This window comes from Aspergillus japonicus (assembly GCF_003184785.1).
Source record: "Aspergillus japonicus CBS 114.51 unplaced genomic scaffold BO86scaffold_6, whole genome shotgun sequence".
Classification (NCBI taxonomy): domain Eukaryota; kingdom Fungi; phylum Ascomycota; class Eurotiomycetes; order Eurotiales; family Aspergillaceae; genus Aspergillus; species Aspergillus japonicus.
Genome location: NW_020291643.1, coordinates 886633 through 899921, shown reverse-complemented (window position 1 = coordinate 899921; position 13289 = coordinate 886633). Strand labels below are relative to the sequence as shown.

The following is a 13289-nucleotide window of genomic DNA, read 5'->3' as shown; positions in this document are numbered from 1 at the left end:
GGTGGTGGGGTGGTGGGGTGTGGATGTTTTGCCTGTATTATCTTCAAGCTTTCTTGCCTGTCTGAGTTTTATCTCTTTTGTCGGATGACGACTGAATGTATAGTAGATGACTACATGGATGGCCAATCTTATCTGATAACTTGCTGGGTGTAGGAGTAGAAAAATCGGATTTGACCCGTCCACGCAAGGCAGTACGTGGACGATGATCCAGTGGAGACCTTCTGCCGCGCCGATGAAACATGACATCCCGTGTGTCTGTGGGGGGATGATCGGCTACGATGGATGCTTATCAGCGCGTATCTTTTTATTTACAGTGCTGTCAACCCATGCAACGCTTCCATCTCAAACCCCTCGTTTGTATTCTGAGATGTCTTTCCCAAGTGCAAGTCTAGCATGCAGCCCTCCTCCTCCTCCACCCCCTGAACCCATCGAACCCCCGATCCTCCTCCAATCCGAGCGCCACAAGACCTACTACGAGAGCACCCGACTCGCGCGGCGCCGCTACGAGCACGCCACCCTCCGCGAGGGTCTGCAGCGGGGATTATCGCTCTGGAGCATTTTGGCCATCTTATCCAGTGGGGGACATGAGGATGTCCCCTATCGCGGGAGGAGAGTGCATCCTTCGAGGCTGATTAGCTATAGCCATGGCCCGCGACTTGAGGACCGCAGTACCAGCATGGGTTGCGAATCCACAGCCATGCACTACGCTCACGCCCACATCTACGATGAACCCCCGCTTGAACAACACGAGCAGCGTCCCACCATGATGATGCTTTCGTCCTCGTATCCGCAGAGCCAACCTCCGATTCACCATCGAAACACAAGTGAATACTACAGCAGCAGCAGCAGCAGCACAACCCCCTCGCCCCCACGCCTACCCCAACATAACCACCACCACCACCAAAGCCAGATATACAACCCCAACCATCAACATACCCCAATCAACAACACCCACCACCACCACTACCATCACCACCCATCCCAAAAAATCAACCCCCTCCTCACCCTTACCATCAATCCCCCCCTCATCACCCCGGATAGCTCCTACTTCGCCCGCGTCTCGGACTACCGCGTGCGCAGCCGGAAGCGGCCGTGGGAGGGGGACCGGAGCTGGGACCGGAGCTTTTTGTGTCGGGCCTATAAGCGGCGGCGGGGTGGGGGTGGGGGTGAGACTCTGGGTATTGGGTCCGATGGGAGGAGGGTGCGAGGGTGTGGTGGTGGTGGGGCGGTGGTGTTGGAGAGGGGGATGGTTTGGGAGATGGGGGGTTGTGGTTCTGATATTCAGGGGGAGGGGGGAAGAGATTATTGGGAGGGCGATGGGGATGGGGGGAGGTGGCGGTATTGGGTTCCTGTTTAGGTGGTATATTGGTTGAGGGAGGTAGAGCAATGAAAGATGCTTTTATTACTGTTTCATCTATTCTATGGCTAATGCTGAGTAGGCGCACGCTATCTCGCGTGGGTTGATGTTATATGTGTGATTAGCTCGATGGCCTGCATCGAGGGCTCATGGCTACCTACCTAGCTTCAATGGCTAATGTGTCAAGGCTAAGGGCGCTTCCTGAAGACCAGCGGACATTCGTCCTGTTTCATGTTAGTACGACTTTACGGTTTACAGGTCGATAAGGAACACTCACCATCGGAAACAACGTGGCAAACACCCGGATCTCCTCCGACCTGGCCGTCGCATGATGCGTCCAGTCCAGCTCCAGCGCCGCCTTGCCGATCATCCCCGCCATCGACAGCGGCACGTACTTCCGCGCCAGACAGTCGTGCGCCCCCGCCCCGAACACCAGCCAGTTCTTCGTCTTCGACTCGGCATCCCCCGTGATCCAGCGGTCCGGTTCGAACACCTCGGGGTTCGGGTACGCCTCGGGGTCATGCAGCGCCGGCCAGCACGAGGGGATCACCATCGCCCCCTTGGGCGCGGTGTACTCGGGCGTGATGGGGAAGTCGCGGGTCGCGAGGTAGGGCACGAAGATGACGGGCGGGCGGTGGCGGAGCAGCTCCTTGATGACGGCGCTGGTGTAGGTCAGCGACTCCAGCATGGGCAGGTCGAAGGCGCGGGAGCGGTCGCCGCCGCGGGCGGCCAGGTTCTCCGCGCGCACGCGGGCCAGCACGTCCGGCCGCTGGGCCAGGATCTGGAAGATCCAGGTCGTGGCGCTGCTGGAGGCGTCCTGCGAGGCGAACAGGAAGGTGAACAGCGTCTCGCTGATCTCCTGGTCTGTGAACTCGCGGATCAGGTTCTGGGGCTTCTCCTCATCCGGCACGGCCTCGCCCGCCGCCAGCCGCGCCCGGTACCGGCTCGACTCCATCATGTGCCGCACCCAGTGGTCCACGATGCAGGTGGGCGCCGCCCCGCGCGCCATGTTCGCCTTGCACGCCGCCGCGCACCGCGCGAACTCCGCGTGCACCGCGTCCGCCGTCCGCTTGCCCCACCACGGCTTTGTGAACGGCACGTACATCGACAGCGGGATGTTGACCAGCTCCAGCGCCGCCGTCGCCAGGTAGAAGTCGTCCGCGATCTTCTGGATCGCGTCCGGCGAGATGTAGTCCCCGAAGAAGGTGCGGCATGAGAGTGCGCAGTTGATCTCGCGGAAGAAGGTCATGAAGGGGATCGGCCGGTGGTCGTTGGCCGCGCTCGCCGCCACGAACCGGTCGAAGTAGTCCGCCAGCACCTTCTCCTGGCCCGGGAGGTAGGTCGCCATGGCTTTGTTGGTGAACAGCGGCGCCAGGCCCCGGCGGTACTCGGCGTGCGCCTTGCCTTGCAGGAAAACCCAGGCTTTGTGGCCGAGGATGTCTTTGGCGATGGGGACGAGGCACGGTTCTGCGTAGGTGGGGGATTTGAAGACTTTGTGCGCGAGGTCGCGGTCGGAGGCGAGGACGACGAATCTGTGGGGGGATTAGGAGGGGATGATATGTTGTTCGTGTGGTGGAACGTACTTGTGGAAGACGGAGACGCAGCTTAGAGGTCCGCTCGCCCATTGAGCGAGGTATTCATCGAACTTGGGGTGGATGGCTTGGAGGAATGGACCCATCAGGGGGATCTTGAATGCCGGGCCGGCGATAGAGCCCTTTCGCTTGATGTACATGACTTTTTGTGACTGGAGTCAGTGACTGGCTGGTAGTTGAGGGGGGGGGTGTTGTAACCTTGGTCGTAGAGTACTACTCCCACTAGGAAAGTCACGATATACTGCCAGGTGGACCAGCCCGTTAAGGAGGATGCTGGGCTGGGCCATGTTGGCGATTGTGCGAGGTGCGCTGTGGTGATGTTGACGATATCAGCCATGGTGATAATCCTGGACGATGAAAGTCATGAAGGAAAAAATCGAGATGAGTGGTCATTGTACTGATTTATACCAATGCACGAGGAGAAAAGGAGACTGCATAGATCGATCCATCATGCGATAGAATGCTCGGTTTGTATACATGACCCGATTGGGACTAGACCCCGAAAACACATTCGGGCTCTAGTCTTTTCCGGGTTAGACTTGAATGGCTTCAATGGCCATTGATTCACTCTTCACTCTTCACTTTACAGTCCACAGTTTCATCTCTCGCTGCTGTCCATCATTTCTAATTAATCCTTACAAAACACTTGCATGACATTGGCGCCACTACTCGGACATACCATGGCCCCTGAGGCAGAGATCCTCAGTTGACCAAGCCGGGTGTGTGTTCTTTTCCTCCAATTCTTGCTGAAGCGCAGGCAGCATCCTAAGCAGAGGCCTCGGCATCCGCTTGGCGACCCTTTCCTTTACACAGTCTAGATCGGTTCTTCATCTCCACCAACACTCTTCTCTCCGGTGGCACAATCTCAAGGGAAACACATCTAGACTCAACTGCATGACACCACAATGTCGCGAACACTTCGTCGCTCCTGTACAGCCTGCTACAAGTACAAACATAGCTGCGATCTCCGCACTCCGCGTTGCTCGCGCTGCATCAAGCGCAACGTTCCGTGCGTCTACGCCAATCAACCCCTGACAGTATCGGATGATAGCGGATCGACGATAGCGCCCAACTACTCGACTGCTTTGACCAGCTACAGGTTCCCCGGTCTCGACCCTTTCGACTCCTACCCCCAAACTCGACTGCCCCGGGAACGTGTTCAACGTCTGATTCATAGTTGTACGTATTGCTTTCACCTAGCTTGTACTAGGCAGCGTCACTCACCAGCCAGTCCTGCACAAAATCGCCTTTCAGTACTATCCGCTGGACCTGAGCGCGACGACAAATCCGTTCCTTATCTCCTGGTGGCCGCTGGCTCTGGGCGATCCGGCTTTGTTCCATGTCTCCCTGCAGACAGCGTGTCTGGACGAAGAGCTGCTCGCTCAGAAGGGCTTCCAGGCCTCCGAGATCCTCATGACCGACTCGGTGTCGCTACTACGCCGCAAGATTGAAGACCAATCCCTAGCCGTCCAGGATGGTACGATGAACTCGGTTATCACCTTGGCGGCTATTGAGGTAAGTTCCGAGATTGCACACTTTGACGCACTGCTAACCACCGCGGCTCCAGTTCGGCAAGGGGAATGTCGACATTGCTGGGATGCATGTCAACGGGGTCAAGAAATTGGTTACGCTGCGAGGCGGTATTACTGCAGTAAGACAGACCAGCCCTTTGACTGCTCGCATGATCAGTTGGTAAGTCGACTTAGCCCCCTAACAAAACCTTACTGACGTATGCCGCCAGGGTATCGATGCTTGTCATGGGCCACCCCCAATTTGACACGCAGGACGATGCCGGCATCGGAGATGGCATTCCCTCAACTCCCGAATATCAATACGCTTCTTCTACGGACACTCTTGAGGACGGAGTAGTCGATTTTGTCCACTTCGTTAATGACAATGTTGAGTACTCTGTCCGGGATGTCTTCATCCGCCTCCGCAATGTCTTTCAACGTGCGCGTCATATACCCTTCCCACCGACCCATCTACACGACCTGACATGTTTTGTCATCCACCGACTGCTTCTTTCAGCCCCTTCATACTCTACAGAACCGAATTCTCAAACACCGCCATCAATACCATCCTGTATAACCGAATGCGTCCGCTACGCCACCATCATCTACATGTTCATCATCCATGGTCCAACATACTACTCACACGCGGTCATTTTGCACACGATGGTCATGCGATTTGTGCAGCATCTCAAGCTCCTCGATCTGGCACCCCACGTCCACTCCTCTCTTGATGTCTGGTTCGTAGCAATTGGGATGGTCGCTTCCACCGGGACTGACCCCGCCCACTACCAATGGTTCTTGGAGAGGGCCCGGATGGTAGCAGGCGCCTTAAACCTAAGAAGTTGGAGTGACGCAACCAACAAAGTCAAGAGTGTCCTGTGGTTTGACATTCCGCAGGGAGATGCAATCTTTCGCCCGCACTTGGATGCGATCTTTAGCGATGCAACAGATATCTCAGTGCATCGACTCGATCTTGCAGTCTGTGTTTCGTCGAGTAGTGCTCGTGAAGGACTATCGCGAATAGCACAGTTGTCTGATGCATACACATGACATGGTGGTAGCCATGAAACGGGATGCAGACTGAACTGAAGTGCAGACAGTGGTATGTGATGTGGGCGAAAATATCCATCCCGAGGCGACGGTACCGCCAAGTAGGAGGTCCGGATTTATTGATAAATCCTTATCCCCGAATACAGTGCTCTCTGCGAGGCTCTTCCCGGGTTAGCAGGAGGTCCAGAAATTTTGGTTCAAGACTTGAGTTCGCCGCTCCGAGGGACTATCCCTCTACGGACATTTCCCACATCAAGCGCTACTTCCTGAAAATCTGACATGCGATAGCTGTTTTTACGCGCGTTGGGATAAGCAGTATCTGCCAAGCTCTCGCTCCGCAATCTCTGACTCTGAAACCGGGTGTGATTGGCAGTTGGGCGGGTCGAGCCGGGTTGACGCCGAGAAAAAGAGGAGCAACATATCAATCGATAGACTGATGAGACCCGTGAAAGCCATGTATTCAGAGATATGGTCTTATCGCTCTAATTTGGGTGAGCACCTATTCCTGGATAGAGCTGGATCAGAGGGATCGATGCTATCACGGCTTCTTCCGCCCTTGAGGCGGTAGTCGGCAACTGCCGACATATCATCAGGGGAATCAGAGAATTCAGCACAGGCCTTCTCTAGTCGTCAGCAGCGCTCTTTCTGACTCGCGTTGACTAATTACTACCCCTGTTATGACGTGATGATTGGCTCATCGGAATATCCGAATCGGACCTCCGACACTAAGAGGGTCGCCTCGGTCTCTCGCGGTGCCGAGACCCGGTGGCAATCCCAATAAAGATCGGAGGCTTGCGTTTTCTAGAACGCGAGGGGAAGTCGTGAGTTTGCTGCATACACAAATTCTTCAGGCAGCATGACGGTAGTGCCTGGCACGACGGTCTCATCGACATCACCATCTAATGATGTTGAGAAGGCTGCTAAACCGGTATCCTCGCCCGATCCCAATCTGGTGCGGTGGGAGGAAAATGACCCCGAAAATCCACAAAACTTCTCGACAGCGTATAAATGCTGGATCACCTTCCAATTAGGGATGTTGGCCCTAAGCGCCAGTTTGGGATCGAGTATCATCTCCCCTGCGCAAACGGACCTCATTGAATACCTTGGGATCAGTAAGGAGGTCAGCATCCTGGCCACGTCGCTTTACATGTAAGATTCACTCCCTAGCCTCTGATAACAGTCCGAATTAACGGAGGATAGTCTCGGGTTCGCATTCGGTCCGCTGTGCTGGGCACCGATTTCAGAGATCTGGGGCCGTCGCTGGTCGATGCTCCCCGCGGTATTTTGCATGGGTCTATTTAGCATCGGCACCGCGACCAGCAAGACCACTGCTTCCGTGCTCATCACGCGATATTTTGCCGGCCTGTTCGGCTCTGCCCCCGTCAGCAATGTCTCCGCCGCCCTCGGGGATATTTTTCACATGAAGGCGCGGGGAATCGCCTCGACCTCGTACGCCATCTGCGTCGTTGGCGGGCCCACGATGGGACCCATCATCGGGGCGGCATTGGTCTCGAACCCTTCTCTCGGCTGGCGCTGGACCGAATACATCGAAGCGATTATTGTTTTCTTCGTGTTTGCCGTCACGTTCTTCTGTTTGCCCGAGATGTACGGTCCCGTGCTCCTGCACAAGAAAGCCGTCCGCCTACGCAAAGAAACCGGCAATGCGGACCTCTACCACCCCCACGAGCATTTGAAAATCGACGCCCACAGCATCGTGACGAAGCACTTCTCCCGGCCCTTGGTCATGCTCGTCACCGAGCCGATGGTCACCGTGATTGCGCTGTACGCCTCCTTCACCTACGCCATTCTCTACCTCACCCTTGAGGTCTTCCCCATCGTCTTCGACGAACTCCGCCAGTGGAAACCCGTGGTCGCGACCCTCCCGTTCATCGCCCTGTTCGTCGGCGTTCTCCTGTCGTCCGCCTTCATCATCCTCGTCGGCCAACCCTACTACATCCGCAAGTTCGACGAAGGCGGCGGCAAGCCCGTGCCTGAGGGCCGCCTCATGCCCATGGCCGTCGGCGGGTTCTTGTTCGCGGCGGGCCTGTTCTGGTTTGGCTGGACCGCCGCGCCGAAGTACCACTGGGCGCTGCCCTGCGTGGCGGCGGGCATGTTCGGCTGCGGGTTCTGCATCATCTTCGGCCAGTGCATCAACTTCCTGGTCGACACGTACGGGCCCTATGCCGCGTCCGCCACGGCGTCCAACACCTTCCTGCGGAGCGTACTGGCGGCGGCGTTCCCGCTGTTCTCGCAGCCCATGTTCCACAACCTGGGCGTGGGCCCGGCCATGTCGATCCTGGGGGGTGTGGCGGCGGCGGCGATCCCGGTGCCGTTTCTGTTTATGGTGTACGGGAAGCGGTTGCGGGCCATGTCGAGGTTTGCGCCATTCAAGGGGTGATTCGGTGGTTGTGGGTGGTCTTGTTAAGGGGACTGACGAGGGTTCTGCATAAAAGGTGTTTCGTGTTGTTTGATGATGCTTAGATTACGGCATTTACATATATATAATAGACAGGCATGTACGTATATATACAGGCTTTTTAGTCGGAAACTGTCATACACGTTCGAATTATGACTGGACAGGAGAGATTCCTACGATGGTTTATTTTTGCAGGGGGGCCATGATAAACAGTCATTGAATCATAGGCAGGAGGAAAGAGATTCAGTGAAATTATAGCCATGTTTGACGAGTGCAAGCTGGCGGATGCGAAGAACAGACATGAACTGAATCTCCCTCCGCCCCATCACAACCAACAGAGCATTGCATTTTCGCAGACGAAACACCTGGACCGACCAGATCGAGTCCCGGAGAATGAGACCCTAGTTGCCGTACGGAAGTGCAATTGATAATGAAGCTTCCTCTCCAGGCAAGAAGTTAGGCCAAGAGCAGCAGGTTGTTCAAGCGCCCTGCGTGACAAACTTAACAAGAACTAGTTATCCCATGCCTTCTAGATACTTTATCTCTGGCTTGTAAGACTATCTAGCGGTTGCGCTTCCACACAACGTCCGATATGGTGTAGTGGCTAACATCGCCGTCTCTCACACGGCAGCCGGGGGTTCGATTCCCCCTATCGGAGCTCATTTTTTTTGTGTTTTTGCTGGCTGGATGCGTCTGTCTACCTTGTTGTTAGAGCATTCCTCTTATTTTCAACATTTGAAGTGTATACATCATGTCATGATGATCCGACTTACACTTCCGGTCCGGTCGGGCAGCCACGCGAGACTGTAAATAGACTTTTTGGTTGTCCGGCTGTCGGCCTGTGGCCTGTCACACGCGTATCAGCGTCAGCGGGAGTTGATCCGAGTGGACTCCTAGCCTGCATCCCTTCCGTAGCTTTGTTACACCACACAACTATACAGATCGTCTCTTCAATCGTTCCCCCTTCTCTGGCAGCTAAAATCCTTAGCCCTAAGTCTGAAGCACTCGCATATTCTCAAACAACCGGCATTCCGCCCCTTCTTTCCGTTCCGCCCTTACGTAGTCTCTAGACCCTGGGGACCAGTGACCCAATTCCTCAGAGACTATTATAGCATATGCCCAGGGGTGGTTCCACCAAGATGCGATGGCCTATACACTCCCCATTCAATATCTCCTCACCCCATCAATTCGCTTTCCCCCGAGGATATAGACCATCTCCCCGCGTACCCAGCCATCCAGCCTGGAAGTCCACCACCCCCTTGCCCTACTCCTCATCCGCAACCTCACACTCACACCCCGCTCCCAAAACCCAAACCCAAGCCACCGACTACCAACACAACTGGGTAGATGACGCAGAGACGCTGGCGCGGTATAGACCACCACCCATCCGACCGCTCGAACTCGGCATCGACGCCGGGGAATTCTCCCTCGCAGACGCGCACCTGATCCTGGGCGACTTCGGCGAGGTTTCGAGCCGTCCGCCGCGCTGTCCGCCGCCGCGGCCGACATCTGGAGTCTGGGCTTGGCCATCTGGGAGATTTTTGGGGGGCCTGAAGGCCCCCTCTTCAGTGGTGGAGGTTGGCACGGCGGAGGAGCTCGTCGCCCAGTACGTTGACGGGCTCCGGGCGATGCCCCCCCGGCGTGGTGGGAATACTTGGAAGAGAGGGGCCAATTCTTCGAGAAAAAAAAAAAAAGAAAAACGATAGTCAGAGGTGCCCCAAAGCAGGATCGGGATATTTGGCCGCCAATCGACCAGGAATTTGAGGACAGGGTGCAGCATTATCGCAGGAAGCGGAAAATAGGCGAGTTTGGGGCGGAGGAGACGGCGGCGATTTTGGATCTCATGCGGCGGATGTTGGCGTTTCGGCCGGAGGAACAGCCCGTCGACAGCGGAGGTACTGCAATCGGAGTGGATGATTGAGTGGATGTTGCCGGATTATGAGCGGGGGTTGCTGCAGAGGCAGCAGTAACGGAGGAATATGCTTGGGATGTGCGAAGGGGATTGATGTCTTTCTTGGTGGTTGTGGATGCATTGGACATGTTTCTATTGTTGCGAGTGATTGCGTATTACTCTCGATCTCAGGTAGCGGGAGGATAGGCAGGAGGAAGACGACTCTCCACTCATAAGTAGCCATATAAAAGTTTAGGACACATTGACTTGGACATATTGACTTCAGCTCGAGCCAGAATATTCGTGCAATATGGACAAGGAAGAAAGTATAACGATGTACAGCAATGGCTCAACTGCATTAAACTAATATACCTAAACAGCCCGAATTTTCTTCCAACCATCAACTACCCCAAACAGGATGACAAAACCAATAAAAACATTATTATAACACAGGTAAGATCCTCCGTGACCGAAAAGCTAGGAGAAAGGGGGGTATAATCTCTGATCCGCCGATATGCGTCTCAGCTGAGTTCGATCACGCTACACGCATCACACCCAGACGCAGCCTACTTCGCCTCCGCCGCGTCAAGCTTCTCGACACTGTGCGCCGTGCTCAACGAGCTCGTGCGGTAGAAGTAATCGTGCACGGAGCCGCCCAGCAACTCGTCCTCGATGAAGGCGTCCGCGTCGTCCTCGCGCTTGGTCTCCTCGCTCAGGCGCGCCATCTTGGTCTCCCACTCGGCGCGGTACTCGCGGATGCGCTGCTGGTAGTCCAGCTCCGGGTTGTAGTGCTTGCTGGCGCCCCGGAAGCGCTCCCACACGGACAGATGCTTCGGGTGCACGGCCACGCCGTGGTACTCGTGCTCGCGGCCCTCGCGGATGTAGATCCAGCGGCGTTCCTGCTCCTTGAGGTCGAGGCCGGTGGTGTCGGGCAGGAACAGGTAGGTCAGGGCCATACCGAGCAGCCCCCACCACGGGACGAAGTAGAACTTGGTCTGCGTGTCGATGTAGTTGAAGAGGATGGCCGCCAGCAGCGCGCCGAGCTTGCCCGTCGCGGCGGAGATGCCGTGCGCGGTCGCCCGGATCGGGGTGGGGAAGACCTCACCGGCCACAAGGAAGGTCACGCAGTTGGGGCCGAATTGGTTGAAGAAACTGGACAGGAAGTACATCGTCTGGAACGAGTGGATGTGGGCGGCCTCCGTATAGTAGTCGTAGTGGAACGCAGGCACCACAAACATGATGAAACAGAGCAGGAAGCCCCAGATCTGCATCCATTTGCGGCCGTAGAGCTTGTTATCGACGAAGGCGATGGCGAAGTAATAACCAGCCAGGGTGACGATGACGTCGATGAAACTCCACTGCCACGTGGTGAAGATCGATTTCGACTTCGGGCTGATGACGGCGATGAAGTCGCTGGAGAACAGCTTGGCGCCGTAGAAGAAGACGTCATTGGCGAACCAGCCGCCAGCCGTGGCAAGGACACGCGGAGTGAAATGCTTGAAGGTCAATCGGAGGGAATCGCTGTCGTAGCCGGTGACAGACACCTTGGCCGCCTTCTTGGTGGCGGCGAGCTGCTTGCTGGCGGCCTTCATGTGGTAGGCGCGGTAATATAGAAGCCAGAGAGTGCCAACCAGCGGGATCACGAAGGAGATGCGGTAGGTCCACTGGGTGGCGGTCTGGTTGATGGGCTCTTGGCCGCTGCCGGCGTTGAAGATCAGAAGCAGGATCATGAGGAAGGCCTGGTTGAGAACCTGACCCCAGCCTTGCATCGAGAAGCATGAGATCACTTTGGCACCGCGGTGAAGGCGATCCTCCCGCGTAGACAGCTTGCCAGAGCCGACCGCATTTTCCATACTACTTGTAACAGTCATCGGGTACTCGCCACCTATCAGACAGCCAGTCAGTCATCGTTCCACTGAGACAAAAAGGCAACGAGGCAGAGACTCACCAACACCAATGCCGTAGATGAACAAAGACCACGCATAGCAAATGACCCAGCCGTTCTGTGTGGTACCCCAAGCGCAAACCAGCATGACCAAGCCCAGAATCATAATCCAAGCATCCTGCAGCAGGCCCCAACGACGGCCGATCCAATCGCCAATGATACCAACCAGCACCTGTCCGATGATGATCCCGACAATCTCGAGGTAGGATATCGCGGAGATCCAGTTCTTGGAGCAGATCTCGTATTTGCCCCAACACGATTCGAAGGACTTGCCGAACAGGGTGGAGATGTTTCCGATGGAGAGCAAAACATAACTATGACACGTTAGATCAGGAGTCTCCTTGTAGAGTGCCAACCAGGAAGGACGTACCCTTCCAGGCCAATACCAGCACCTGGAATGACGGTGTCACGAAAATAGTTCATCAGCGGCGACAAAGGATCGGCCTTGAACTGCTGCCAGAGAGCCGCCCACTGCCGGCGACTCTCCTTGGAGTCCACGGAGCGGACGAATCTGATCCGCTGTCCGAGAGGCAGATCGGCCCAGTAGACACCCGCCGGGGTGTAACTATCATCGGGGCGAAGGAGTTTGTCAAAAGCCTCCTTCTCGCTGTGGCTCATCTCCGGGAACTCGTGCTTGGCGGCCATGTCGGGCTCGCGAGAAGCGTCAAAGTCTGCCATATCGAGTATGAATTGACAAAAAGTCCTCGAGGCTGTAGAGAGACAGATGATCCTACCCGGAAAAGGGGGGGGAGGGAGGTGAACGGTGGGCTTAAATATGCATGAACGGCGAAAGGGTTGCATTATCATGCTATATGCATCGAGAACCATCAATATCAAACTCGTTCAGCACGTTCTACCGGTGGAGACTGTGGTTGGCTAGACGCAGTTGGTTTTGTCCACTAGCGGTGCTTTAGTCGGCCAGACAGTGGCATCTCACCCCGGTCAAGCGAGACGAACTAGTGGACCTTCGGCCTCGGAGGAAAGCAACGTGACAGTTGGCCCGGCCCAGTGTGTCAGGTAATTTCGGTTCCCTAGGCTCGACGACTAACGAGTGTTTTCCGATTGCATGAGCGAGAGTTGGGAAGGCGGGCTGGCTGGCTGGCTGGCTGGCTGACAGGGTAAGGCCTTTGGACAGCCCATGCCGCCTCGCGACGGCAGCTGTTCGCTAACATCTATATTGCAGACATCATCGTCTCCATTGCAAATGCATTCACAATCATCGCATCGCAACTGACCGCTTCAAATTGGAAACTTGAATGCAGGATCGGGTCGGACTGAGTCATGGCCCCGAGCACAGTAGGTCTAGCGAGAAACAAAGGCAAGAGGAGAAGGGAAGTAGACAAGCCTCCTTGGCCAAACTTGGCCCAACTTGGCCCAACTTGGCTCCAGCGACACCCGGCGTGGCAGCGGGCGTGGCACCACGTGCGAAGAGTGAGCTCTGACTTGCATCCACGGTCCTGCAGCCCACTTTGTGGACAAGGTGTCTCGTGTCTCGTGTGTTGATGGGGAGGGAGAATCAAAGAGGAG

General features: G+C 55.9%; 6 protein-coding genes and 1 non-coding gene across 7 annotated transcripts; 5 read left to right on the top strand and 2 right to left on the bottom strand.

The window, feature by feature from the left end:
• Positions 1-364: 364 nt before the first annotated feature.
• Positions 365-1478, top strand: BO86DRAFT_407253 (uncharacterized protein; the record flags this gene model as incomplete). Its single annotated transcript, XM_025674251.1, has 2 exons — positions 365-1201; positions 1440-1478. The coding sequence occupies 2 exons, from the start codon at positions 368-370 to the stop codon at positions 1476-1478; spliced, it is 873 nt and encodes a 290-aa protein (XP_025531345.1).
• On the bottom strand, positions 1420-3317 carry BO86DRAFT_407252 (cytochrome P450). The gene is made up of 4 exons (XM_025674250.1): positions 3148-3317; positions 2941-3091; positions 1635-2889; positions 1420-1581 (listed from the first exon to the last, which is right to left on the bottom strand). The coding sequence occupies exons 1-4, from the start codon at positions 3284-3286 to the stop codon at positions 1546-1548; spliced, it is 1581 nt and encodes a 526-aa protein (XP_025531344.1). The 5' UTR covers positions 3287-3317; the 3' UTR covers positions 1420-1545.
• A 259-nt stretch (positions 3318-3576) lies between these two features.
• Positions 3577-5924, top strand: BO86DRAFT_331962 (Zn(II)2Cys6 transcription factor). Its single transcript, XM_025668766.1, has 4 exons — positions 3577-4128; positions 4181-4464; positions 4517-4641; positions 4691-5924. The coding sequence occupies exons 1-4, from the start codon at positions 3855-3857 to the stop codon at positions 5508-5510; spliced, it is 1503 nt and encodes a 500-aa protein (XP_025531343.1). The 5' UTR covers positions 3577-3854; the 3' UTR covers positions 5511-5924.
• Positions 5925-6074: 150 nt separating this feature from the next.
• Positions 6075-8169, top strand: BO86DRAFT_453868 (MFS transporter). The gene is made up of 2 exons (XM_025677024.1): positions 6075-6659; positions 6711-8169. The coding sequence occupies exons 1-2, from the start codon at positions 6367-6369 to the stop codon at positions 7906-7908; spliced, it is 1491 nt and encodes a 496-aa protein (XP_025531342.1). The 5' UTR covers positions 6075-6366; the 3' UTR covers positions 7909-8169.
• A 343-nt stretch (positions 8170-8512) lies between these two features.
• On the top strand, positions 8513-8584 carry BO86DRAFT_t63. Its single transcript has one exon. It is a non-coding gene; the product is annotated as a tRNA-Glu (tRNA).
• Positions 8585-8909: 325 nt separating this feature from the next.
• Positions 8910-9847, top strand: BO86DRAFT_407249 (uncharacterized protein; the record flags this gene model as incomplete). The annotated part of the gene is made up of 2 exons (XM_025674249.1): positions 8910-9532; positions 9637-9847. Exons 1-2 carry the CDS (start codon positions 9042-9044, stop codon positions 9845-9847), a joined length of 702 nt encoding a protein of 233 aa, XP_025531341.1. The 5' UTR covers positions 8910-9041.
• Positions 9848-10383: 536 nt separating this feature from the next.
• On the bottom strand, positions 10384-12440 carry BO86DRAFT_396446 (MFS phosphate transporter; the record flags this gene model as incomplete). Its single annotated transcript, XM_025673402.1, has 3 exons — positions 10384-11702; positions 11766-12076; positions 12133-12440. 3 exons carry the CDS (start codon positions 12438-12440, stop codon positions 10384-10386), a joined length of 1938 nt encoding a protein of 645 aa, XP_025531340.1.
• Positions 12441-13289: the final 849 nt, after the last annotated feature.